This window comes from Drosophila subobscura, chromosome U (genome assembly GCF_008121235.1).
Source record: "Drosophila subobscura isolate 14011-0131.10 chromosome U, UCBerk_Dsub_1.0, whole genome shotgun sequence".
NCBI lineage: Eukaryota > Metazoa > Arthropoda > Insecta > Diptera > Drosophilidae > Drosophila > Drosophila subobscura.
Genome location: NC_048534.1, coordinates 3071845 through 3099827, shown reverse-complemented (window position 1 = coordinate 3099827; position 27983 = coordinate 3071845). Strand labels below are relative to the sequence as shown.

At 43.9% G+C, this 27983-nt stretch overlaps 3 protein-coding genes across 11 annotated transcripts in view; 2 read left to right on the top strand and 1 right to left on the bottom strand.

Annotated features, from left to right (window-relative positions):
* LOC117902440 (serine-rich adhesin for platelets) overlaps positions 1–25305 on the top strand; it is a 74286-nt gene extending 48981 nt beyond the window's left edge. For 3 of the 8 annotated variants that reach the window (XM_034813823.1, XM_034813822.1, XM_034813825.1), the window contains 5 exons: positions 2269–2921; positions 2985–3191; positions 6058–6308; positions 7673–7846; positions 8444–10797. In XM_034813823.1, the coding sequence (XP_034669714.1) occupies positions 2269–2921; positions 2985–3191; positions 6058–6308; positions 7673–7846; positions 8444–9807 (2649 nt within the window). In that variant the 3' untranslated portion in view covers positions 9808–10797. Of the gene's footprint in view, positions 1–70; positions 138–2268; positions 2922–2984; positions 3192–3526; positions 3615–6057; positions 6347–7672; positions 7857–8443; positions 10798–20968; positions 20975–25288 lie in introns of those variants that run through there. The other 5 variants (XM_034813830.1, XM_034813828.1, XM_034813827.1 and 2 more) reach the window with 5 other exon arrangements.
* Positions 13910–17247, bottom strand: LOC117902446 (zinc finger protein 93). Of its 2 annotated transcripts, none has more exons than XM_034813840.1 (7): positions 17005–17247; positions 16504–16674; positions 16234–16434; positions 15747–16170; positions 15417–15687; positions 15163–15366; positions 13910–15099 (listed from the first exon to the last, which is right to left on the bottom strand). In XM_034813840.1, exons 2-7 carry the CDS (start codon positions 16657–16659, stop codon positions 14664–14666), a joined length of 1692 nt encoding a protein of 563 aa, XP_034669731.1. In that variant the 5' UTR covers positions 16660–16674; positions 17005–17247; the 3' UTR covers positions 13910–14663. The 2 variants fall into 2 exon arrangements, with proteins under 2 accessions (XP_034669731.1, XP_034669732.1); XM_034813841.1 differs by having other exon boundaries at positions 13911–15099; positions 15163–15351; positions 17005–17246.
* Positions 23456–27317, top strand: LOC117902449 (lipase 3). The gene is made up of 3 exons (XM_034813844.1): positions 23456–24375; positions 25993–26727; positions 26785–27317. The coding sequence occupies exons 1-3, from the start codon at positions 24232–24234 to the stop codon at positions 27187–27189; spliced, it is 1284 nt and encodes a 427-aa protein (XP_034669735.1). The 5' UTR covers positions 23456–24231; the 3' UTR covers positions 27190–27317.
* Positions 27318–27983: the final 666 nt, after the last annotated feature.

Below are 27983 nucleotides of genomic sequence, written 5' to 3'. Positions count from 1 at the left end.
ATTTAAAACGTACGTCCTTTGAATTTCAAAATTATTAATCGAAATCGAATTCAACATCGAAATCCAAAAGGAATAACAAGACTTGAATCAACTGTATGCTGTCAGCCATATAGTGAGTTATGCTGCAATACGATCAGGTAAATTATGGCAAAGCCTACGAGGAAACATTCGATTTTGTTGTACTCTTAATATTCGAGGATACTATGCTGAGAGTATTGGAACTTGAATGGGGTTTCCGCAGGAAAGAAGCAGCCCCTTTCCCAGTTTCTCATCTTGTACAGCAATAGGAAGTTTCACATTTTTGCGGAATACTTCTTGAACTTCTTCACTCGTGGATCGAGAAAACATCTCCGTTTCCATGGAGCATTTCAACGTTTTTCTTTGGGGTACATTAAATATGTAGTTTCATGTGCTAAACTCTTATTTTATAAATCACTGACGTATGTACATACCTTTTATACAAACAATCAACCTTCAGGGGTATTCCAAGCTTCGCCCCACAAAGCTGTTCTCATAACTTTATGACTGGCGGACTGTGGACTGTGGACTGTCACAATCAGCTGCCAAAACGAAATATGACCCAAATCGGGAGATGACACTGTCACAGCCTCTGACTCTGAGAAGCTCAGCATCCGTCGCCGCCTCCGCCTCCGCCTTCGGCTGCTCCCCCATTGACGTCTCTTCTGAGAATATTCAATTGCAGCAGCTGCAACAAGCCGCAACAACAGCCGCAGCAGGGGCGGAGGCAAAACAATTGTCAACGACGGCGTTGTTCTTGCTGCCGGCATGCCACCCGGCTGTGGCAGCTTAGACGCTGCCTCCTCTCCTCTCCTCTCCGCCTCCTACACACCCACTTACACACCTGATTCTGCCCCCTGTTGTGTGCCACCTCCCTCGAGTGCCACTGACGACTGTGATTAACTTTTGTCTCTCGTTTGTCCTTTGCCTGCTGTTGAGGCCTGAAGACTGAAGCCGAAGCTACAGCCAAGGCAAAATGTTGGCACACTTTGTACCCTCTAAAGGGGTCTTTGAGAGGGGTTTGTTGTGACGGGGTGGAGGGCATTGTTTGCACTTGGGCTGCAGTCTTAAGGTTTTTGCAATGCTCTTGAAATCCTTTATTAAGAAAGAGGCGGCTTTAGACTGAGAAAAGGTCTTTTAGCAGTCGGTTAAGGTCTATTTAAAACCTGCTTAGTGTCTCGACATATTGGAACTAAAAAAACTTGCCTTTAAACAGATGAAGCTGCTCTTAGTGGGCAAACGTAAGGAAGAGTAGCTGCGAGTCATTCTCTGACTTCTCTGTAAGTCTTTGCGGGGTATCGTTGGGAATGCTCGTTATTTGTCTTCTAATATTGCATTTTAATACACAATTGAAATACGTCATTTGTTCTTCCCACTCGAGTGTTAAACTCTGCCCTATTCCCCCATAAAACAAGCTCGTATCAACAGGTTCTCCCACAGACAACCACCTAGCTCCGCCCATTCCGTTTCTCCTACGAATCCTGCATAGTTTTTGTATTACTGTAAGACCCAGGCATACATTATGCCCAGGAGTTATGTTCGTTGGTTTGGCATAAACCGACACTTGCGATGATATAAGCTGCCACATATTTCGGGGCACACATCCTCTGTTCTGTGTCTCTGACTGTCTCTCAGTTATGATGAGTCATCGGGGGCACACTTCCGTCCAGTATTCTCGGGGGTAAAACTTTCAGTTTTATTTCGTTTGTTTGTTTGTTGCCGGGTGGCGTTGTGTTCCATTCAATTGTGTCAGTCGGGCGGACTGGCGGCTGGCTCTAAAAAGTTCTTCTTGCGGCTCATATATGTATAAAAGAAGAGCTTTGGCATTAGAACAGACGTTTTTTGCCTGCTGGCCTGGCCCTTTTACATTCAGCACTCCCTCTGTGGGAACAACAATGAACTGCATAAAAAACCAACAGCGAGAGAAAAGTTTTCTCCATGACATTTCTGGGTTATGTGGCATGTGGCATGGAGCTCCCGTTGAATGCATTTCAGGCACAAGGTAAATGGAGCATTGGGTTAGGTCTGGGGCACAAGACCCCCTGTCCCTCGTTCCTCCATGAGCTAAACTTTTCTCTGTGGATAAATAATCTTTTGTGGGTGACAATCTTTGGGTTGGCAGATGATTAAGATGGGTTTTTTCTTTTTTCTTTTGTAATAAATATCTGCAAGCAATATAATTTCAAGAAGTACCTTTCAATCCATTCAGGAAACTAACTTTTATGTTCTTTCGTCTCGAATACATTTCAGCCCCCTGAGAATGAGCTACAGAAATCGCACGATCACAATCCGGCCGCCCTGAGTGAGCATCAGCTGCGTGTCCAGGCCTCGCTGCAGCGTTTGAATATACCCGAGTGGTTCCGTGCCTACAACCAGGCGGCCGAAGGTGCGGCTTCAGGGGGCACCGCGGCCTCTGGCGGCGGCTATCGGCCGGGTAATTTCACGCGTAAGCGCACCCAGGACTCGGGCCGCTGGCAGGGACTCAACTCGAAGACGACCTCGCTCAGTTCGCTTGGCTCGCACTCGCAGCGCTCCGATCGCAGTCCTCTGCTGTTGAGTCCCTCGGCGCACAGCCACCATGGCGGCCAGAGCAGCAGTGTGAGCGGCGGCTCCGCGGCGGGGGGAGCAGCGCATGCCCATGGCCATCAGCAGGGACACGGACACGGACAGGCACAGGGACAGGGCGGAGTGGGGGCCACCAGGTGGTCCACCTCGCACCTGAACTCCACACAGACCTCGCCGAGCGTCTCGCAGCGTGGCAGCTTCGCCCGTGGGGCGCCCATCAACAGCAGCTTCATGTCGGTGGCCAGCAACAACAGCAGCGTCCTGAGGAACTCCTACCGCCAGCCGTATCTCGGATGGCGAAGCACGGAGAAGCTATCCCAGCGGACGCCACACGAACGGTGAGTACGGTGAAGCATTCGTTTCTGGAGAGACCTGAGCTAATTTCACTCTCTTTTCCGCAGTCTCGCCAGCTCTCTGCTGGCACAACGCACAACCCCATCACCCACGTCGGCGGCTCCAAATGGCGGACGCACTCTGCAGGCGGTAACGCCAGAGATCCAGAGCTCCATCAAGGAGGTCACCTCGGCGATTGTCCACTACGTGAATGACCAGCAACTGTCCCAGCAGCAGCAGCAGAATCGCAGCCGATCCGCCAGTCCGAATTCGAGGTAGGCAGCGGTCTCCTGCCCGTTGCTCCTTTTGCTCCGAGCTAAACGACAATCAGAGCTAATATAAACCTAGAAAGCTTCCTTGTTGCTGTCTTGTCGATGTTGTGGTGCCATCATCTATCCATCTGTCGTATCCATCTACTGATCCATCCCATCCACCTATTGTCAACCCTCGCCCCACCCAGTGTGTAGCTGTAGCACCCACAAAATCCATCTGCAAACCATTCTTCCCATCTTCAAACTCCCACCGTACTTCACCCTCGAGAAGACTCGAGCCCCATTTCGATGTTCCCATTTATAATTTTCTTCTTTCAAAAACCACACACAACGCGTAGCTACCTGTAAAAGTCTTCAGCACCACCACAAGCACCACAAGCACCACCAACACCACAACCACCGTTCAGCAGCACCACCAAAAACCAATTGACATAAACCGAGTAGCAAGAAACAAAAAACAGAAAAGAAATACAAGAAAACGAGGCTCTGTCAGAGGTAAGACGCCCCCGCAACGGTGAGGCTCCTCCTCCTCCATGTGGCTAACATCTGTGACTAATCCAAAATATTACTCGTTCTTACTTGTATTATCGGTGTGTGTGTGTGTTCCCTAATGCCAGCTACTAAACCAACTAAACAAAGAACACTAAAAACTTTCCTCGCTTACAGCAAAAAAGTTTGCTCCTTCGAAGCACTTGGAACAGTGCCAAAATGGGGAATATAAATAGGTCAAATAGATGCAGGAAAAGAGAGATAGAGATGGAAAATTAGAGAGAAATCTTTGTGAACATGATTGCAGGAAGGAGTCTAATACGTTGCGGGATAAATTATGGATGCTTTGAAGCTTCAAAGCTGAAGATTAAACTCTCAACTCTTTGAGCAAAGTGCCTTTGCTTTGAATGGCTTTTCCTTCTTTAATTCTCAAGTTAGATGATGATGAGATTATCATAAGTAATAGCAGTTGGCAGCTACAGCACACTTTTATGTAAAGATTTAAGTCATGTTTCTCCCTTCAATAGTTTCCCTTGAGAACTTGCTCTTCCATGTCACATTCTTCTTCCCTTAAATGCTTTTCCTTTCACTGGCTTTCCCTCCCTTGACAATAGATTCTTCCCCCAGCAATTCAATTATGAGTGCTGCTCTCCTTAACAAATCTGATTAATATTTCCCTGCCACACACACAATGCCTCTATAGAGAGCAAAGAGTAGGTCATCTGTATCCGTATCCGTATCTGTGGCATGTGGCATGTGGCAATCGGAATCAGTTGCGTTTATATTTACATCTTTCGAGTATTGTGCCTCGTACTCGTGTATGCACAAAGCCCGGTGGCTCATTCAAAGCCAGATTGATTGAGAACTCTGTGGCACATACAGAGCTAGTGCTCTGCTTGGATGAATGCTCTGCCACTCCTCTTGGATCCCCTGACCTGACTCCCTGCTCGTGTACTCCATTCAAAGGACCACCTTTGATACCATTAATACAGCGACATAAAAAGACTCAGCCCAACTCCCACCTCACTCCTGACTGCCTGCTCCGTCGCTTCGCCTCTCATATGCCACGGACTGCTGTCCGTTGCCAAGCAATTTAAATGTCAGCCATGCAACTGACGGTCCGGTATGCATACCTGAGTATAAATACGTTTACCGAACAGGAGCAGGTCATCGGAAAGACCAGGTGGGGTCTCCCCATCGCTGCCACTGACACAACGGGGCGGGCGCCCCAATGCAATCAGCGGAGGCCACTTGTACACGTTTCGATTCTGTTGCTGCAGTTCCTCCTTGTCCCTCCCTCAATCATTATAAAAATCAATAGCAGTCGTAGCACTTCTGAAGTAGAGCAAAACTGGCAGACAGGGTGCTAAAGAAAACCACGTAGTATATAGAACAAAGTTGAAGTGGTCGAGGCTTTAAAAGAGTTATAGATGGAGATGGAAATCCCCTTTAAACCCTCATTAGTTGCCGTTTTTCTCGAAATATTTGTGGGTATATGTACCCAACTCAAGCCCTATGTCATGTAAGAGCCACTGTATTTTGTTAGCTTTAGGATCTCCCAATGACATGAGTTGTTGTATCTGGATAAACACTCTTTCAGAAGGGATCCTTCTCTGCTTGTAGATTCCTAAACATCAACCTTTGTAATTTCTATAACATTCCAACATTATATTTTGTACCCCTTTTCGAGTATCGTCTCCAGAGTATCTGGAATTTCACTTTTCTTTGTTGTCTCTGTAATCAGGCCGCCATACGGGCGCCCGGAGCAGCATCCAGCATCCAACCACCACATTTGCTCTCCATATGTTCTGCTCTCTTTCTCTGCGAGTGTCTCGCGCGCTCTCTTTCTGTGGTGCCATCTTTTGTGTATCGCTGAGGACAACCCCAACTTTCGAGGGCGACCCCGAGGGCCACCCACTTTTTGGCCTCTTTGGCTGTTTTTGTCCGCATCCGCTTCTCATTCGTGTGCGACGTCTGCTGCCAGTCGCTCGCTTCATCAGAGACGGAAAAATCACAACGAAAATTGCCCAGTCGCAAAAGTGCCAGTAAAGAAATTATATAAACGGAGAAGACAGCGTCGAAAAGGGTCCAGGAGCTAGGAGCTCGAGAGTTATTCTGCAAATCCTTTCGTTCAATTAGCTAAAAGGGTGCACATGCAAACGCACAAAACGAAGAGTTTTTCGAGTGCCGCAATTTGAGCAGAGTTGTCGGAGGTTAGTGACACTGGTTCGTGCCCCCCTTTTGTGGCAGCCACAAGTGCAGGACGGTGCAGTCGGACTGTGATGTCATTTATTGATTTTGCCAATTTAATTTGTAAGAATATGTGAGCCAGGACTCCCACTAACGAATGCCGTTTGTATCTGTGTATGTTTCCAAACAGAAAGTGCTGGCTTGAGAGCAGCTTTGTGGGCACACGACCATTGGACTCGCCGCAGACACCCGTGATTGACAGCAGCCCCCCCGCCACAGCCCAGCAGCAGCTGTACCAGCAGCAGTACCAGCAATACCAGCAGCAGCAGCTCTATCTGCACCAGCACTATCCCCATCTGGATGCCACCTCGTCGTCGGTGGTAGCCGCTGGACAGCCGCCACTACGCATGAACGGACTGAGCCGAATCGGCGGCGGTGGCGGTGAGTCCACCATATATATCTGACAATTGAATTATCCGATTGAATTGAATACTCCGATCACCAACCACTCGTAGATACCAACCCAATAGTAGCTGGAAGTAGCTTCCAGATGCGATGCTTAGCTCTTGTTTTCCGTTTCTTTTTCAATTCAGATCACACAAATTTATTCGTTTTGTCGTTAGATGAAAAAGAGCAAGCAGCAGCAGCCAGAATTCTATTGTATATCTATTGTATATCTAATACATCTGTAGAGTAACGACGAGTCCCCTCTCCCCTCTCCACCCGACACCCTCACTCCCTACATGAAAATGCAATTTTCTACACTTGATTGTCTGTTTACATAGTAGTCTAGTAATTTTTAATGAACAAAACCATTTTAATGTCGTAGGGTGCATTTTTAAATCGACTGTAAATTAAACAAAGGAAATTCCCGTTTCTTTCGTTGTGCGATTTTGGACAAATTCACAATTTGCTCAAATGTAGTGTTTAATAATTTTATTAAATTTAATGCCTTAATTTTATGTTTAATTTTTAAATAAAACACAAAGCAATGGTCTACAATTAATTATTGTATTATTAACATAGTTTTAACTATTAATTTTGTCATCGAAAATCACAATCCTGATCATAGTATTTTTATCTTTGGATAATTATGCTATGAATTCCCATTATCATTATCATTTCAATTGCAACTTCTCCCCATACATCATTCTGGAATTTTCTATTTTAGGCTCGGTTTTTAAAACTAGATAAATTCACCCTTCGAAATTCATCCTTCTTCTTCGAGGTCTGAAAAGAATGTTTGAGACCTAAGCGTGCTATAAAAACTCTCGCAATTGATTATTTATGCAACGAAGATATACATATATTTTATACCACACAATATACAAATATTGGAACTACATACATACATATATCACATTTTGTATAGACTATTAGATACGTGCTTTACATACGATTATATACACTACAATCTGGCCAAGCCCTTGCATTATATGGTGGCTATATAATAAAAACTGATTTATATATTGAATTTCCCATGTTTTATTTTATTTCAGTTCATTTCAATTGAAAGTTTTGTATTCATTTTTCGTTTTCCAGTCCACGTTTGTATGAATTTCTTTTGTCACTAGAAACTCTTAACACTTGACACACATTTTCTCAGTGTAATTTTGAGCACAGTCTAACGATCCTTGAACCCTAGTCACTTCTCTAGCTAATAAGACCATCATCTAATGCGTCTCCAAAGCCTAACGATTGATTTCCATTCTTTTGTATTCTTATACGTTTTTTGTCCCCTCGTAAAATTGTGTGTGTAAATTGAAAATGAAAAAAAACAAACAAATATAAACTGGTAAAAGTAGCGCCCGAACGCTCCTTGAGCAGCGCATCGCTAGAAGATGTCCTTGCCTCGCTTCTAGGACTACCAACAGCCTCCTCGTCCCAGAACAGCCAGAACAGCCAGAACAGCAACAACAACCATCAGAACCACAACAACAGAACACAAGCGAATAACAAGGCACCCACGCAGACGACAGGTATGCACCTGTAAGTTTTTGTTCCAATATAAACCCAAACAAATCAAAAGCAAAAGCAAAAGCAAAAGCAAAACAAAAGAAACATTACACAAATTGAACTAAAAAGTAACCTTACAAAAAATAAAGTGAAGGAAAGAAAGTGCAAATATGGGTATAGGCAAAAACTAATTCCGTTCTTGTTTGTTGTTCGCATATAATAATATATAATATATAATCCTTACAAACGTTATATTCCATGGATCAAAGGACAACTCACTGAGCGAGCCGTGGCTCACTTCTGGGAGCTTCCTTTGTTCCTTTTTCCATACAAATATATAATCCTCAAAGAACAGTTTCATTTATATTCCATTTGATTTAGTTTTTAGTGTAGTTTCTTTAACCATCATTTATATCTTTGAATTACACTGAGAAAAAGAAACTACATGAACAACTCTACGCCCCCATACCGTTCCTTCCAGCATGTTGGATGACTGACCACCTCCACCTCCGCCATTGAATGCTCTTTGTTGTTTGTTACAGTTGAACTATACAGTGATCTTGGAACTGGGTATAAACAAAGATCTTACTAGTGCTCTGTCTTTTCGCTTTCTTCTGCAGCGGGAGATTCAGCTAGTCGCCAACAGCTGGAGGTGCTATCGGCAGCCGAACAGCAGAGACTGCGGCGCCGCAGCGAGGGAGACGCCCCCAGCCAGAAGAAACAGCAGCAGACAGCACAGACCCAAGCACAGTCCCACAACCAATCGCAATCGCAGTCGGCCGGAGTTGGTTCAGCAGCAGGTGCAGGATCAGCAGGAATAGGAGCAGGAGCAGCAGCAGCATCGGGACATCAGCAAACAAATGCCAGCAGCGGGAGCAGGCGCGTCTCGTTGGGCGACTCCGCGAACACGGACAAGGGCTGCGGAAGCGGAAGCGGGGGCCAGCTCAATGGGGAGCCGGGACTGCAGATCCGCTGCCGGAACACCAAATGCGAGCAGAGCGCCACGCCCGCCGATGCCAAGAAGCTGTACAAATCATGCCACAATTGTTCCCATCTATACTGTTCACGTGAGTGTCGGCGCGCCCACTGGGAGAAGCATCGGAAGGCGTGCCTGCACTCGCGTGCCTCCAACCTGTGCCGCCAGGTGCTAGCCACCTGCAAGGACGACCTCGACTCGCAGCGGCATCTCAGTCTGCTGGCCCGCAAAGGCAGCATCTCCCAGGGACGAGGCGTGGTGCGCGTCCTCTTTCGCAGCGCAGAGGCCGCCGAGGGATTCATCAAGAACGGCTTCCAGTGCATGGGAGAGGCCTCCTACGTGCGCTGGCCTGACCTGATGCCCGCCGAGATGGGCCTTGAGCTGTATTCGGAGCTACTGAAGCTGAGCACGGAGTACAAACCGGAGTCGAAGATGCTGATCTACGTGGCCATCTGCGTGGTCTCCGAGGCGCCAGGAATGGGACAGGCTCCCGTACGCTGGGAAAGGCAGCTAGTTTCGCGCTGTGCAAAGCTTAAGCTCTGCAAGAGTGTCCTGGCGGAGCTGGAGATACAGCAGCAGGCGCTGCAACAGCCCCTGGCCGTGGTAGCCGTGCCAGAACGCACTGAAATCCTTATACTCACCTTCAACCCCGGCCTGAGGGCAGTGCCTGGGAGTCGCGAGCTCATCCTGTCCAACATCCTGGACATTCTGTCACGCCGAGGAGTGCTGCTGCGTAAGCACTACCCGGAGATCTATCAGCGCCTACAGACCTACACCGAAGGCCAGACTGACAAGTTTCATCCCGTGACGCTGCACCCGCGGGACTCGCAAACGGGCCAGAGCTTCGTCTGCATCATCATGCCGGTGCATACGGACAGCGAGTTTATCAAGCTGCCCTCCGCAGCCGATGGCGGCAATCGGGTGACCACCATCGATGTCGGCTCGCCGGCAGCTCTCGCCCAGCTGGATGATGATGAGCTGCTGACCCGCACCACGCCAGCAAGTTGATTAAAGGCCAGCAGCAGCATCGCCAGCAACAAGGGCAGCAACACGCCCAGGAGAACTGGAAGCGTGACGCCTCCACACGCTTCACTATATAGCGACGCCCTGGGATGTGGCCTGGAGAGCACGCGAATGTGAAGGTTGCTCCTTCCCTCGATGGCTTACAAGCGGCTTCTATGCATTGTTCTCTAAACTCTAAACTCTATACAATATACTTTCCCTCGAGGGCACTACAATCTCAATGGAGTTATCCAAACAACTTATAATCCCATCCCAATCTGTCATTCCATCACAGCGCGAAACTAGCTTAGGACATTCATATGTGTGTAGTAGTGCTGTAGTAGTGCCCTCGTCTAGTTAGTCGAGATATTCAGTTATTCTTCGAGTAGTTAGCGGGCGTGTCTGTACGATGGCATAGCCAGAATCTCCATATATCAGTAGGGCCCTCCACTTGTTGTCTGAAACACCACAAAAAGCATATTCGTATTCGTATTCGTATTCGTATAAATCCCCCAATCAAATCATAAATACCAGCAGCAAGTTGGCCAACCTTTTCAACTCTATCTATCGATACCAAGCCAAGCTTTACAACATACTATCCACATAAATGATACATACATCATATATCTGAGCTTATGGGAGCGACATTCAGTTATCTATCGTTTGAGCCACTAACAAGGAGGTCTAAACCACACATACAATACATTCAAAGGTATATCCTTCAGCTTCCAATAAACAAATTAATAAACACTAAATGTGACGTAATTGATCGCGAATAGGAGGAGTAAGTAACCCGCAACAAAAAGAAGCAAAGGATTTCCTACTAAGCTGCAGCGCAACCTCACTTTTTATAAAGCAATCCGAACGGAATATCACACTAACTAAATAACTATAGTTGTCGGACATGTTCTATGTAATAATTCAATAAGAGCAACAAAGCTTGCTTATGGCCTTATTTAAAGTTTGTTAAACTTGTTCAGCCCCCCAAACAAAAAAGGAAGAAAATCATTTTGTAGCTTTTCGAATTAGGTTTTAATGATTTGTGTATAAGTGAATGTATTGAGAGAAGATATAGGTTAGCTAAAATATATATGTATATGTATGTACTTGTATTAGTTAAATTTCTGTAACAAAAACTCGAGTTGAAAATCAAAACCAATACTAATGTCCGATGATTTGAAATTTCGCATTTAGCTAACATAAATATTTAGATTGATTAATTCCCCCTTCCTCCTTTCCACTAGTTCAAGCTGCTTAACTCAACGCCAGACTATAAGTTCATAAACCCTAAACACTACATTTTTGTGTAAATAATACTGAGCAAACATGTATTTGATGACTTACAAACATAGATACTACATACAACATTAACGACTATTTATCACTTGGTCCTAAGAACAGGTTTGCAGATTTCATTGGTTCTCGCATAAATAAAATAAAGTTGCTTAGTATGTATCTAAGAAGGACTTGACAAAACAATAAACCCCTTTTAAGGAGTTCAAGCGACTTATGGGCATTGTCCTTTTTGCCCAAGGACAGCATCAAGCCAAACGTCAGGCCAGTCACGATACAAGCACGATACATATTTAAACTAAAACTGGGAAAAAATAAAAATTATATCCCAAATACCACAAACTGTTATTATTTAGAAATTATAACATTAAAAGCGGGTCATAGCAGGAGCTTTATTTCAAAATAACTATTAAAATACTCCTTGATTAAATTAAAAATTTTACCTATCTCCTAGTACTCCTATCGAAAAAAGGGGTCGCAAAAAAAATCAGGATGATATTCGTATGGAACCGATAAGAAAATGTTGTGCGCCCAAGTTACTTTCTAGCGGCTGTTCGCCTGGCAGTACTCAGATCGACAAAAAACAGGCCGAAAAAATCTAGAAAGTCAGACGATAGTATTTTGTGGTATCGATAGTATTTGTGTGGTATTGATAGTATTTGTGTGTTATTCGTTGGTATGTTGCTAGCAGCTCGAAAAGTAAAGATTTGTTTTAATTTCCGAGAGGGTACCTAGCTAAGAGAGAGTAAAGTTTCAATCAAATGGAGGCAACAATGCCGCTGAAGTTGAAAGATAAATGACCACCGTGCTTCTAAACGAGCTTAAGGCCATCAAACGGCAAAAAAGGAAACAATTATTATAGATTAATGAGATTATCTTGAATTTATTTGCATTTTTAATTTGCCTAACTTATTTGAACGCCAGTATCTTCATGTTGCCAAGACACAGACCCGGCTGTGCTGTTAACAAAATATTTTAAGTTGTTTTCCTTTTGGGACCAAGTACTACAGGGTCGTGCCAAGGGGCGATGGAAGGGTGCTTGGAGGCGCCGTTTTACAACTTTGCAACGGGAGCAAATAATCCTTGGCACGTCCTTGCAGCCATATGCAAATTCTCTGACATAGGGTATCGTTTCATGGGTTTCCATTAATGAAAACATATACATATGTATTTATGATTTATGGTACTCAAATGTATAGACAACGACCGTCCTGGATTCTTTCCTGCATATACATATGGGCTTAATCAAAGTTGTCTTCGCTTATTTCGCTGATTGTCCTCCTCCTCCCATCATGCAAGAGACGCCAGTCTCACTAAAATAATCTCCTGCATAGATCCATTTTGCATTCATTTTTTTATTAACCTTTTATTATATTTTCACACATTTTCAAAAAGGTGAACAAAACAGCACAGCTGCCTGAGAAGTGTAACCGTACGGAATGCGGCTTTCACCTCTGGTCACACTCAGCTGCTAGCAAAATTTGCAATATATTTTTTGCAAGTTTTTTTTTCGATTTGAGTACTAGGCTTATCCTAATTCGCGAGTGCAAAATCGAACCTTTTTGTCCCTCAAGGAACCCAACCTTCTTTTACACCCGGTACTCGAAGAGTAAATAGGGTATATTGTATTTGATTGGAAAAAATGTAACACACAGAAGGAAGCGTTTCCGACCCCACAAAGTATATATCTTCTTGATCAGCATCAATAGCCGAGTCTATATATCTATCCGTCTATCTATGTCTATCCGTCCTTATGAGCGCCTAGTACTCAGAGACCATAAGGGCAAGGGCGAGCCATCTCCTCGGCATCGGCACCATCATCGCAGTTCATCGACATCGCTCCGGACCAGGACCACCTCCAACCATGTCGACCATGTGAAGATGAAATACTTCCAACCGCGTGCTGTGTTTATACATATGCGCAGCAGTGCCCAGGACAGTGCGGGTATTGTGGGGCTATTCGCGGTACCAAACGTCACGAGTTGGTTTTCAAGCTTCATACCGTGACCAAGAGGACACCGGAAATGTGTGGAATGCACAATGCTTAACCAAGATTAGTCTTGTGCCTAAAAGGCTGACAAACAGCTTCGTGCATTTTATTATCGCATCGCTGAATAGGTTTTATTGCATAAGACAAAAGAGATACAAATAAAACAAATAAACAACAAATTTTCAAATATTGAAATCGAACAAATTTTTCAATTGAAATACCCACTTTTTGCACCCCTTGCAGAAAATTTTGAAAATTGTTGATTGGTTAATTACCAACATTTGGTATATGTTAGTATTTTTTCTTTTTTTCATTCGGTCAAAAGCTTGCCGATAAAAAACTGACTTAGTACATACTGGCGACCCGACCTTTTGTTAGGGCGCAGCTGGAGGCGCGAAATTCAAGTGTGCGGATTGTGTGTAATTAGTTTATGGGTTATCAATTCGCTCTAACTTGCTCATTTCTCTATCAATCAACGCGTTTGATGAGTTCTCGTGATGGGATTTATATTATTGATATTATTGAGCACTTACTAAGGACCAAGGATCAAGGATTTCTCCAGTCGAACATAAGATAAGAGTGTATATTTTTCTCTCCGTCATTGTAGGCCCGATCGGGACGTGCGAGGGCATTCTGTAACCGGGTAAACCATCCTTGACTTGATGGAGTCCACCGTCATAAATACTTACAAATGTACCTTCCACCTTAACAAGGACTCGGAAGTCCGGTCTTTGCCAGCGTTGAGAAGAGCAAGACGAGTGGGTTAGTAAAAATGGTAATTTTTATTCAAATATTTATTTGATTTATGTATTATGGTAATACTTATTTAAATGTACATAAATTGTATTTAAATGGTTTTCGGCTTACAACTAATATTGTTTTCGAACGCAATGTTTGTATCTTTATCGAATGCATATATTTATTTTCCTTGAATATATACAGCTGTATGTAGTGGTTTGTTGCCTGCGCAGATTCTTACGTATTTTGCTTCTCGATGCGCTCCTGTCGTCCCCGCCCTGACCCCGTCCTTTAAATCCGTTTAATTACACCTACAATTTGTATACGGAAATAGACTATAACACTTATAGATACCATGCCATACCATACCATATACTCGTCTATATATATTATGTATATAGTTATATATTTAAGCCTACTCGAATAGCTATGTGTATTTTACAGACTACCAAATAAATTAGGTTCATTCGTTTGTTTAACGTAAAAAGCGTTTCGTAGAGCCTACAGGAAAGCTAGAGTAAAAAAAATATATATATATATATTTATGTATATGTATATATCCTATGCGATGCCTAGCTAGTGTTGCTGGTAGTGCTGATGATTAGGCTCCTCCGTTGCTTCCCTTCCCGCCGTCCACTCAGTATCTTGGTGCGGCGAAAGCCGCGGCGCTCTCCGTTTCGGTTGGAAGAGGCGGCGGTGGCGGCATCTGGTAATAGTAGCCGGGATACGATTGCGTAGGGGTATACGCTCCTGATGAATGGTAGCCCGAAGATGTTGTTTCGGGCGCTGCCGGACCCTCGGAGCTGATCATCGACTTGGCATTGGCATTCGTTGCTCTTATCTATAATCCGCCGATAATCACCTCCTGCTGGGCTTCGTCATCCATGTCGGGGATCTCCTGCTTATGCACTATCATTCCATCCGCTCCGGGCTGGCGAGGCGCCGTCTGGCCGTACTTCTGGTGGATGCCACGATGACGTTTCAGCGCAAAGCGATCGGCAAATGCCGCCGAGCAGATTTCGCACTTGTAGGGCTTCTCTCCGGAGTGAACCTTGGCGTGGTTCTTTAGATGCGCCGCCTGCGAGAAGGCCGAACCGCATATTTCACACTTGTAAGGCTTCTCGCCGGTGTGAATACGCCGATGATTCCAGAGCGTTGCATGGCGTGCGAATCCCTTGTCACAAACTCCACACACGTACGGGCGCTCTCCGCTGTGCGTCCGCTCGTGATTCTTAAGATGTGGCGATTGGGAGAACTGCATGCCGCAGGTTTGGCACCTACACGAAGAGGGAAAACCATTGGTAAAACACTACGCATAGAGAATACAAATGAACGCTTACTTGTACGGCTTTTCTCCCGTATGGATACGCGCGTGGTTCTTCAGATAGACAGCCTTGGCGAAGGCTAGTCCACAGATGCTGCATTTGTAGTTCTTTTCGCCGCTGTGAAGTTTCTTGTGGGACCACAGACTCGAGTAGCGCGAGAATAGACCACCACAAATATTACAGCTGAAGGGTTTCGAAGGATTCCTGCATGACGAACACCTTGGTTTTGTTAGCGTAGATTTGGGGTTGATCTTTAGCTTACTACTCACTCGGTTTTGACAGTGACGGACGACTTGACTGAGCCACCAGCTCCACCGGTCCCGTGGGAATGTTGACCGACCAGCACCACCCCAGAGCCATTGCACTTTTGGCACTTGGTCATTTGCTGGGAGTTGCGCTTTTTCACTGGATGGTGTCCCGTTCCGGTATTTGGCTCACGCTTGGGTGTCGTACCACCAGTCTGTGCTGCAACAATTTGCTGGAGCTGAGCCTGAGCCTGTGGTGTGGTTGATATGATCTGCACGGGATGCGCCATTTGACCTACATTTCAAGGGAATACGTTTCATTTCGTTTCACAATCAGATTGCAACCTCACTCACCATCCTGCGCCACGAAAAGTTGCTGCTGCTGAGCCGCCTGTTCCGCCTGCATGCAGGACTCGCATCGGACCTGCTTTGGACCCTTTCGTTTGGACTGCGGCAGCATGGAAGTGCCGCAAGTGATGCACTTGTTGGCCTTGGAGTCGTGCTGCTGTTGCTGCATCACGTTCTGCTGCACGGGATCCAGCGTGTCGGACGCCACAATCTGAATTTGGCCCATCTGACCATTGTTGATAATGTTCTGCGCCTGCACCATGCCCTGGGCATTCACCACAGCAATGGAGTCGCCTCCCTGCTGGGAATTGTGCTGCTGCTGTTGCTGCTCACCCTCGGTGTGCATTCGCTTGTGGGCGTTGAGCAGGGCCAGGTGTGGAAACATGTCGGAGCAGACGTCACACTTGAAGCTGATGTTGGATATGGTATTCTACAGCAGAGGAAGGCGCGGTTTAAATGTGATCTGATGAGCTACTCTACGAGTTCTACTTACCGCTGCTATCGGCTTGTTCTGATTGACGATTTGTATGCGCCCTTGGGCATCCACTGTGGCTATGCCCAGAGCAGTGCCCTGGTTGAGGGGCATTCCGTTGACCAGAGCATAGTTATAGCCGCCTACAGGCTGGGCTATGTAGCAAGTCTTGTTGTCCTCCGAGGTAGCCAGCTGTGCGAGATTTACAGTACCTCCATTACCCTAAGCGCAGACACACCACACAAAAGGATTAAAGGGATACAATTTCACGAAACTCGCTGCACAACTCACATTTGTTGTATAGTAAAACGTTGGCTGCTGCTCCGTCTTTTGGCCCTCTATTTTCGGCTGCTTGAGAATTGTGCCGTCTGCTGTTTGATATTGGATTGTAGTCGGTTGCCCGTTGATAGCATTTGTGAAGATTATGTTTTTAGTGATGTCTTCCATCGTGTAGGCAGGTCACTTTAAAAAAATAATATTATTTTATTTTATTTATTTCCTGCTGCATGTGAAATTGCTGCGTGACTTTTACAACACTCAAACACGCGACGCTTCAAGTGCGCAAGCGAGACAAACATAGTGTAGACACAAAAGGCAGGGAAAAACGACTGATTAAAAATGGCGACGATGAGACAGAAAATATGTATGCGACACAAAATTCATCAATTTGAGCGGCTGCAGCCACTATTTCGACCTTTCAATCTGCTCATTGATGTCTTTTTCATGCCGTAATCACTTTGCAAATAGCCTCAGCACATTGCACCTTGGAAACCCTTCGTTTTCACAAGTTACCTTTTATGCAACCAGCCACACACCAATTTACAAATTCTCTAATATCAGACGGTTTTTGCACAATTCGATTGATCCGAAAGGTTTGTCCACACAGCCGGCTTGGATTCTTATTTAGAGCACTGAAACTTTGTTTGGAATGAAAGCAAAACGTTTTATTATTGTTTTTTCTTTCTCTAACAAATTCCAGCACAGCAGTAAACTTTCTGCCCGTTCTTTCGAATGAGTGCAGAAGGGAGATGGAGCGAGGCAGATTGTTTGTGTGAGTGCACAATTTCAATGTGTGAGTGACATCGCCCAGGGAGAGACAGAGAGCGCAATTGCACACAGTGTGACCGCAGACTTATCGATAAAATATACCGTCTGACCCTCAGAAATATACCGAAATATGAATTTCCCTGACCGTTTAGACACAGGAGAGAATTTCACTGACCGTTTAGACACAGGAGAGGATTTCCCTGAAGAATTTCCATCACGGGGGATGAAATCGCCGTGTAATGCACCTGGCGCCACTGGAATTTTTGTGACGTATTAACTTTTTGTCGACACCTTAGTTTTTGGTACAAATTTATTACCATGAAAGCTCTTTTGCTTCGTTAAGGGAATTTGAAAGCTCTTTTCCTTTGCGAAGGGAATTTGAACAACTAATGAGACAACTGATAAAACTACATATCAAACAAATAAAATAAATTAATATTGGAACATGGAAAATATATAGTATTGCATAAAATGTATTTATTTAATTATTTCAATTAAGAATTAACTGCTTATTATGGAATAAGAAGAGTAATAAATATAAATTAAATATCAGTACAGGAGAGGAATGAAAGATAAAATTTACAAATTTGCTAAAATAAGGTTTAAATAACTATAATTTATAATCATTGCATAAAATCTGGATATGGCATATGGGTAATGGGTAATCGGCGGAGGGGGGTTGGAAAGTACGGGTTGGGGGTTGGCACACATACAATGAACGCGACCTTTTTTTGCGAAGAATTACATTGGACATTGGTATTGGTACGAATCACTGTAATACGCGTGTACGTGAGCGGCAGCGCCCAGGACTCCCTTTGGCAAAATGTACATATATCAATAGCTTGTTATCAAAAACAGGTTGAATTCATGCAGCTACATAAGAATCGGGAAGAAGAATTTTGAATGATTAGAAATTTAGTTCTAATGAAGTTATCAGGCGGCGTTTTGAGATTAGAGCTTAGATGCAGTTTGACATAATCCGGTGTGGCGGCTCCTGGTATAAAATATAAGACGAGGAGCGATCCTCTAGGAGTAGAAAAGAGTCCATCTGTTGTAGGTGAGAGTATATTCAAATAAAAGAAAATGAATATTTTATTTTGTATTTCAGTATGGCTTTGCAGCTTTATTTTAACAATATATGTACATATAGAAAGTATCGGGCTTGTTGTGCTAATAATCTGTGCCGGTTGGAATCCACCTAACATTAACTCACTTGGGCTCGTTGTTTGTCTAACATTACACGTACTGGTGTGGCTGAAAAAATAGCATCATAAAAATAATTTTTTTCCTTGCAAATTTTTTTTTACTTTGGATCTAATGAAGGTTTTGTTACAAAACTTTTTTTTATCATCTTCGGGCCAGGTTTTTCCCAAGCGCAGGTCTCACAATATACCAACGAGTTGGACATCTCGTGCAAATTATTCCATCAAAACGACAATTCGACATAAATCAACGGTTGAGGTGTTGATACCTCCGACGTACCCCCCCACCTGAGATCCGGAATCAGAACATTGCAGAATCTCCCTGCCATGCCTAACGGAAAAGCAATGCGTAGGCAATACGTTTTTTTTTTTTTAGCAATAGGACGGTACGCTTATCCTTGCTCCGGCTACTGGAACGTCGACGCGGAAGGTTGGTTGCGGACAACATTTTTTTTTCAAATTTTTTCAAAATGTTTATTTGTTCAAAACATGTTCTGCCTATTTTAGCCGACGAGACCTCCTTATATAGTTGCTTTATGGGTATACTGTAGCACAAAATTGAATGTATGTAAGGAAAGAAACGTTTCCGACCCCAGAAAGATACATATATTCTTGATCAGCATCAATAGCCGAGTCGTTAGAGCCATGTCTGTCTGTCCGCCTGTCCGTCCGTCCGTCTTGTTTGTCGGCTAGTTCTCAGAGACTATAAGAGCTGGAGCCACCGAGTTTTGCCTCCAGACTGCTGTATGCTCACACTGAAACCAGTGTATTTCAAAAATTAGCCCCGCCCCCCTTTCGCTCGCACAAAGCTACATGTATAATTGCATCATGAACCTCTTATGTGCGTGTCAAACACGGTGCCGGCTCCAATATGGTTAGGGGCTGTATTTGTATAAATGGAGTTGATCCCTTGGTCTTAGCCGATGGAATAATGAGGAAAGAGCAAAACTTAGGCATTCTTCAACAAAATCTCAAAACACACGTCGCTTTTGGTCCGAAATTGGATGTCAAGTCAAAGATTCCAGTGCATGAAGTGGCCACCGCAATCTCCTGACATGAATCCAATTGAAAACTTATGGAGGCATGTTAAATCGCAGCTGGCGAAAAGTGCGTTCCCTACAAGTTGAATGATAGAGCTTTGGGAAAGGGCAATGGACGTTTGGACGATACCCCAAAAGTATGCCAAATCGCATAGCGGAAGTACAAAAAACAAAAGGGATGTGGACACGTTATTAAAAAATGTTTATTACAAATTTTTGTTTATGCTATAACCGCAGTGCAAAACTGTATCATTTGGTTTTTGTCACATTTTTCTTTACCATATTTCCTCTGGATAAAATGTCTAATTTTCAAAACACATAGTTCAATATATCCAACAAAACAAGACCAAGATCTTAAGACTGCATCAAATAGAAGAGAAGATTCTGACCGTTGAAAGGGGAAAATTGAGTTCGTGTTACAGTTTTGCTCATCAGTGTATGTAATGTATATCGAAATCTCTCCGAATTCGTCCACCTCATGGACACTCTGCTGTCCAGATTATCTATAATCTCGCATTTTTGCATTCAGCCCTGGGCTCCAATCAAAGATTGGCCACCATTTAAATTAACTATAACACCACCCGACACGATTTTCCCTCAAGGAACCAAACCAACTTTTTCTAAAGGATATTGGGCTTAGAAATGGTCTGATGATATATTTTTATACCCGGTACTCGAAGAGTAAATAGAGTATGGACCCCATAAAGTACATATATTCTGATCAGCATCAATAGCCGAGACGATATAGTCTGTCTTTCCGTCCGTCTGTCCGTCCGTCTTGTTTGCCGGCTAGTTCTCAGAGACTATAAGAGCTAGAGCCACAAAAATTTGCATCCAGATTGCTGTATGCTCACACTGTTACAAGTCTAAAGGGCGAAAATCTGCTGTATCCACAAATTTGAAGATGAGGTTAGGCTAGGTTAGGCCAGTATGGCCTCAGTTATCAGGAAGGGGGAAATGAATCGCCGCGGCCTCTTTTTAGGCGGGTTTGAAATCCTCTAGAACCGAGGTGCTCTTGGCGAATGCAAATAGTTCCGCTGGCGTCCTCTTGGAACCATCTTCAAGTGATGCCAGCACAAAGGCGCCTTGGTATCTACCTCTTGCTCGTGCGAGGGCCGGACAGATGCAGATGAGATGTTCCAGGGTTTCCGTGACCCCAGGCTCGTCGCATCCTCCTGTGAGTCATGGTAGCAGTGATCATGCATGATCCAGATATGGTTTTACGTCTGGAATTCTTCATAAAACACATTGTTAAAATAAGAGTTTAGGTGAAAAACATTATACTTACGGATGTACAGATATACGCCTATCCACATGCTGATCATTTGAATTCGCAAGAACATTTAATATTTAGCCCCCCCGATTGCAAATTTTGAAAAGCGCACAAGAGCGTGGGAAGGTGCTGGCAAAAAGTCTGTGCAAGAAAAATAAGCTCATAAACCGAAGTTTGTTATTACTACCTAACACACTACTAGCTTTATTAAAACTCTTAGAAACAATTTTGGGAACTATTCAGTTTTTTCAGACGAGGAACAAAAATGCACTTAAATACGCATTGAATGATGGCAAACAGTTTTATTGCTAATTTTATGTTGAACATTAGGGTTATATTTCGTTCACGTATCTTCCGTATTACCTTATTTGGAAAAATAATGTCGTGCCCATAGTTTTAATAAAAATGATCGAGAAATGCATACTTTTATATATGTATGTATGTAAATATATCTTTTATTTACCGCTTCGCAGAAGATTTTTCCGATGGGTGTAATTATTTCAGCAAGAATTTCAGCATTTCCGCTTATCTTTTGTAGCTATTCGTTAAACACTTACATATACATACATACATACATATGTACATTTTTCACTTTTGTCGCATTCAGAACTCAGAGTAGATTTCTTCTTGCATGATTATATAATAGCCAAACGCCAACCTCAAGCGAAAAATCTCTTATTCAAAAGTTCTCGAACAAAGCAGTGATCCGTCTCGACAATCATTGCCAGAATTCCCCCCAGATTCTGCCCAATTGTCACGGCGTGCAACCAAGTGCTGCCGACAGATTCGTGACATGAGTTGAACGTTTTAAAGCAAATACGAAAAAGTTAAAAATTCATTTGCAAAATTAACCTTGAAGTTGTTTGCAAAATGTCTGCTATTACAAGCCCCATTTTGGAGCTACGCGAGGGTGCTTAAAACATGTTAGGCCAGTGCTCGGGGGCTTTCCGAGAGAGTTGAATGGTAAAAAAGAGGGGGGGAGAGAAAGCTGAGGAGAAACGGTACTAGTCGAAACGAGAAACCAGTTTAGTGAACTTGACCCGCAAACGTTGTATGTCGTACGCCCCCTGATCAGATATTAACCCACAAGTTGGCTGCCATTACCTCAGGCTCTGAGGTAAACAAAAATCGTAAAACGATGTTGTGGTATGGAGTCGCTTTCTTGTAAACAGAATTCCGGACTAAGAACACAGAACGCCTCATACGTCGCAGAGATCGCGAACGCAGAGCAAAACAACAGCTGATTCTTCAGCTGCTTCCGTCATGTCATGGAAAGCTTTGACGATCCGAACCGATCTCAACTGATCGGTCCGATCCGAGCGACAAGCAAGCAAGCTTTTGCAAGCTTTCTCGCTACTGAATGTGCCGACAAGCTCTAAGCTAGTTTTATTCGTAGTTTACAAATTTACGCACAGACATCGGACTGGCAGCAGAGCGGCACGAGCCGGTATATAAATAAATTCAATTAATGAAAACAGAAGAAAACTAAGGAAAAACAAACAAAAATTTCATATTTTCAAGTCGCATTGCCGGGAAAACTTTTTGTGGCGTGACTGTCGTGACTGTGCCGGTAAGAAAAAGATTTCATTCACCATTACTGACTCGCTCAGCGATCTCGTTGCTGGGAAGTGGATCTTCGGAATGGTCGCAGCAGTAACGACCTTGCCTAACAACAACATAAAATAAATTTAAAAAAAGACAAGCAAAAGGTTAATTTTTGGAATTGATTTTGCAAATCTAAATTAAAGCTTTTCTTTCAACCATTTGCATATAAATTCGTGACAAATAAGTCATCCAGAGGGGCCTACACAATCAGATCGAGGGAGAGATACTTAGCCTGGGGCGACAATGACCTACTGAAATGAGCCTAGAGAAATGAAATTATGGATATATTTCGGGTTCTTGGGAAATGACTAATAACAGGCAATAAGTACACAAGAACTCTACTCTCACTATTTACAATTTGAGATCACCGTTGAGCTCATCTTTGACATCATTTCTAAATGTTGTCTTCCATTGTTTACCTGACAGTCATTGACATGATCAACTCTCGCATTAAACTTAGGACCCCCCGGTGAAAAAACAAACTGATTATGAAGTGGAAAACACTGAGGCGTAAAGGGTTATAATTAGACAGAGGCAAAGTCTTCAATGGGTGGTCCCGAAACGCTGGTAGCCGATACGGCAATCATTGAAGCGTTTTTCGGGCATTAATCTATGTAGAGATTAGTAAACTCTCGATTGGATCGAAAGATAGTTGCGAACGCACAGGTGTGCGATTATTTATGACTTCCGGCAATCCTTCCACTTGATCTCCATGCCACAAAGGTACCGTTTATGCACATTACATATAAAACAATTCGATTTCATCCATTTGCAGTTGAACAACCTTCTCAACATTTATGTACATCCACAATCAAAACCACACCAGACCGACCAGACACTCGTCGTCGTCTGTCCAAAAGTTCAGATTGACGTCACTTTCCCTGGTCGCAGAGAGTCGGCAGAAATTTCTAATCAGATTGAGGCCTTCGTATTCGAGTATTCCTTTATGAGTGTGAATTTCCTAAAGAGAGTATTTAAATGTACTTTGTGCCCTTGAAGGTGAAGAACAAAGCCACGCGCCGGATGCCCTCAGTGTCAATCGAATCGAATCGAATCGAATCGAGTTGCAACGGATCGAAGAACCTTGTTCTATTGCCTATCGCTATCTTAAATCGGGCAAGAGCCATAGCAGATGGTTGCAAATATTACGCATAATTAATTGAAAATAACAATTGCAAAATACATACTATAAACCCATGAAGTGCAACGAGCTGCTGATTAAGTGTGCATGAGCGCATGAATGTACTACCCGTACTCGCACATTGTATAAGTAATCGCAGCATCGATGGACCCCAAAGGATCGACCAACTTATCAGCGCGCGTAAGAAACGATTTAAAACCATTGTGAAAACAAAAGTGTCATTGAAATCAAAGCAGGCGCGTGCACAACTAACGAAACAACAATTGCAAAAATAATAATGTGTACAACAAAAAATAAGAAATAACCAAAAACCAACAACATAATGTACAAACGAGCCGAACAAAATTTATAACGAAAGAAACTCATGTTCGTAGTTATAGTTTTTAGTATCAGCTCGTAACACCAACTGAGCAGGCCGTGAAGCAGCCTGCTGGCTGTTTGGCAGGTGACTCAAATACAGAGAGCCATAGAGCCGTAGCGCCGTAAATCTGAGAGGCAGGCAGCCAGTCAACAGTCAGCCCACTGGTCAGCCAGCCATCAGGCTGGCAGAGAGTAGGTAACAAAAACCGACTGCACGCGGCCCTAACTGTGCCAGTGCTTGGATGACTTCGACGGCGCTTGTTCCTGTTCCCGAGCTAACCGAGTTAACGCTCCCTGCAAACAACTACCAAAAAGTTATTACAAAATATTGGGCGAGCACACACATACAACATGTTGTACCAACGGCTAATGCAATGGTCTGCCACCAATAGCTGTTGCAACTGCAAATCGGTTGTACCCCGACTGCTGCTGCTGCTGATGTTGCTGCTGCTGCTGAGCGGACACATCGAGTCGGTGGATGGCCACAAAGTGACGGTAAGCGAATGTGCGGTGTGTGCAACCAAAAGTGGTCAAGCTGGAAGATTGGCAAAGATTGACCAGACATATTGGGTAATGCAGCATTGCGTATATTTGATCCAAATTGGGCGTGCCATAAATCATAGAATGAGGCTTAACAGAAGCTTAATCATTAATCGCCCTGAAGGTCATGTTCTAGAATCTAAACAATCGGAAATCCATCATTTCTGAACTTTCCCCCGATTAGATTGGGCCAGTTACTCATAAAGTCCGCTTGAAAAAGAAACACAAGACCACTTGAGAATCGATTCATCGTTTATATGGCGGCTATAATTGCACAAATTTGTGTATTTTACTTATTGCAGTTCAAAGATTACCAAAACAAAGGAATAGTCATTAGCAACGAATGGTAAAAGGGTTCTGTTCGTAAAGATCAGCAGCAGATCTAGGGAAGACTCGATTGATTAAAGAAGGTAGATTTCCCAAAAAAGCATTTATTACTGCATGGAGGAGAGCAATTTTATATGAATTACTGAGAAATAGTTTCTTGAACACTTGCTTAAACAAAAGTAACATTATCATTAGCTAACTTTGGCACACCTGATCGCTGTAGGAAATGATCGTTTATCAAAGTTAAAGCACGACAAACAAAGCTAAGTATGTATGTACATACATACATACATATGTACATATGTTTGATAAGTCTTTCGCACTTGTTGATAGAAAGAACTCTGTGGTTTTTGTTAGAACATGCGCCAGGCAGGCCCCTAGCTTTCCCTTTTTCATTGCCGCCCCCCCGTAAAATGCTTCCGTTCTCGCGCATGATTAGCGAAAAAAATGCACAACGACCGGGTTATATTTGTTGTGTGTAGGGATAAACGCAATGAATATAATAATGTAGATACATATGTATGAGTATATGTAGAGGGGGACACGTACATACATACATACATATGTTATGTGGCAGCAGCGATCACCCGATCTGCTTCTGATCCCGCGCTGCGAGCGTCAACTACGAGTAAGTATCAGCTGCCCGCTCTGCTACTCTGATAAGATTTTTAAGCACGAAACTATGTATAGCCATAGCTGTCGCACAAATCAACTCTTGCGCTAATCGAAGAAACAAAAAGAAAGCTTGCCAAAATGTCTGTGTGTTATATACATATGTATGTATGTATGTATGTACATACATTGTAGTTGATATATTTGTAGTGGTGGTGATTGGCCTAATGAATGGCCCACGACATGGGCTGATTCCTTGCTTGTTGCTCGACGTTTCTATTATTCCCATGTTTATCGCTCGTCGGTCTGCTATGACGCGCTCTTTGTGCTTGGACTTTGGCCTCTATGGTCGGATCGGATCGAATCGGCTGGTTTGCTTGGGTTGGGAGACTACTGAAAGCACCTCACCGTGCAGCTTTGCTTATGTCATTAACTGAAGAGGAGCTGTCGTACCCTTTTTTGCAAAAGCTACCCGAGATACAGGTAGAGACAGATGGCCGTAGATTGGGTAGATTGATCGTAACATGAATAGAAGAAAGATTCTGGATGGCGAAGATGGAAACTTTGACACGGGAGCACGGAGCACTTGGAGGCAATACAAGAGTCTTTAATATACTTTTGTTTCTTTTTCAGGCCACTCTAATCACAAACCACAACTATCCGGTGGAGGAGCACACGGTAAACACGCCCGATGACTACATTCTCACCATCTATCGCATTCCCACATCGCCTAAGCTGCAGCCACAGCTGTCGAATGAGACGATCCAGAAGCCAGTAGTCTTTCTGCAGCATGGCATTCTGTGTGCCTCCGACGACTGGATCATCAATGGGCCGGAAACGTCGCTGGCCTACATGTTCGCCGACGCAGGGTATGATGTGTGGCTGGGCAATGCTCGGGGCAACACATACTCCCGCCAGCACAAGCACATCCATCCGGACACCTCGGACTTTTGGAAGTTCAGCTGGCATGAGATCGGCGTCTATGATTTGGCTGCCATGCTGGACTATGCCCTGTCGGCGAGCAATGCTAATTCGCTGCACTTTGTGGCCCACTCGCAGGGAACGACGACGTTCTTTGTGCTGATGTCTTCGCTGCCGTGGTACAACGAGAAGGTGCGATCGGTGCATCTACTCGCTCCGATTGCCTACATGCGCAACCACTCGTTCATCCTGTCCAAGCTGGGGGGCATCTTCCTGGGCTCTCCCTCCTTCCTGAGCTGGATTCTGGGCAGCATGGAACTGCTGCCCATTACCAGCTTGCAAAAACTGATGTGCGAGCATGTCTGCTCCGAGGGATCCATGTTCAAGTTCCTGTGCTCGGGGCTGCTCGATTTTATCGGTGGCTGGGGCACGCGGCATCTCAATCAGGTGAGCATCTAGACAAATTTCTTCCCATTATTCCTAGTTAATCTCTATTTTCCATAGACCCTTTTGACGGACGTGTGTGCCACACATCCAGCGGGTGCCTCCACCAGTCAGATCATCCATTATCTGCAGCTCTACACGTCTGGGGACTTTCGTCAGTACGATCATGGCAGGGAGCAGAACGAGATCATCTACCAGCAGGCCACGCCGCCCTCCTACAATGTGAAGAACATCAACAGCTGCGTCCACATGTACTACAGTGACAACGATTACATGTCCGCCGTGGAGGATGTCGAGTACTTGGCCTCCCTCCTACCCTGCGCCGAGCTCTACCGCATTCCCTACTCGGACTGGAACCACTATGACTTCCTCTGGTCCATCAATGTCAAGGAGGTGATCAACAATAGGATAATAGATAAAATGGAACGATACGACATAGAGCACGCCACAGGAATGAGTTTCTAGCGATAGTCACACGGTTACCACATCCTCTATGGCGGGGTAACAACAATTTTTAGCCCATTCTAAGCACTGTACATAATGTGTATATACCAATTCTATATTAATTCGATGATAGCTACCAATGATAATGAGATAGTGAGCCTGTGCGTGATATTATAGTTATTAATTAGCTCGTAAGTGTGCTTAAGGTTTGTGAATCAGCTTTTATGAATTTCTATACGTATGCTTTCCATAAATAACAACATCCAATACAGCTCCAATTTTTGACTTTGCCGCCATTGCACAAGTGTCTTGGCAGCCCTGACCGGAACCAGTACTCAGACAACAACTTAATGAACTTTGGCGTCAGTGGGTACGAAATGCATATAAAGCATATTTTTAGGAGGACTTTGTTATAAACTGCCTCAGAAGTCAAGTATTGCATACTTTTGTGTCAATGCAAAAGCACTTCTAGGAGACATTTTGAAAGTTTGGCAATTGAAATCTATTTCATAGACAATGCAGTGGGCAAAGATAGGTAAGTATGAATAGAGAAGTTTGAGTGTGAAGAGCTCTCCTAGAACATACTTGGTGTTTTATCATGCTGTATCATGAATTCAGGTAAATAAGATACATCAAATCTCACCCAGTCTCACACTTTTCGTTTAATTTATTATATTTTTAAGTGGGCTTGACTGCTCTTGCTGAAACATAATTTTTCGTTGTTGAAAAAATCACATTTGATATGGGCAGTTCATTAACAATCACCAATTCAAATGCAAAAATCTGTCAGATCGGTTGCCGAAAAAAATTCAAGA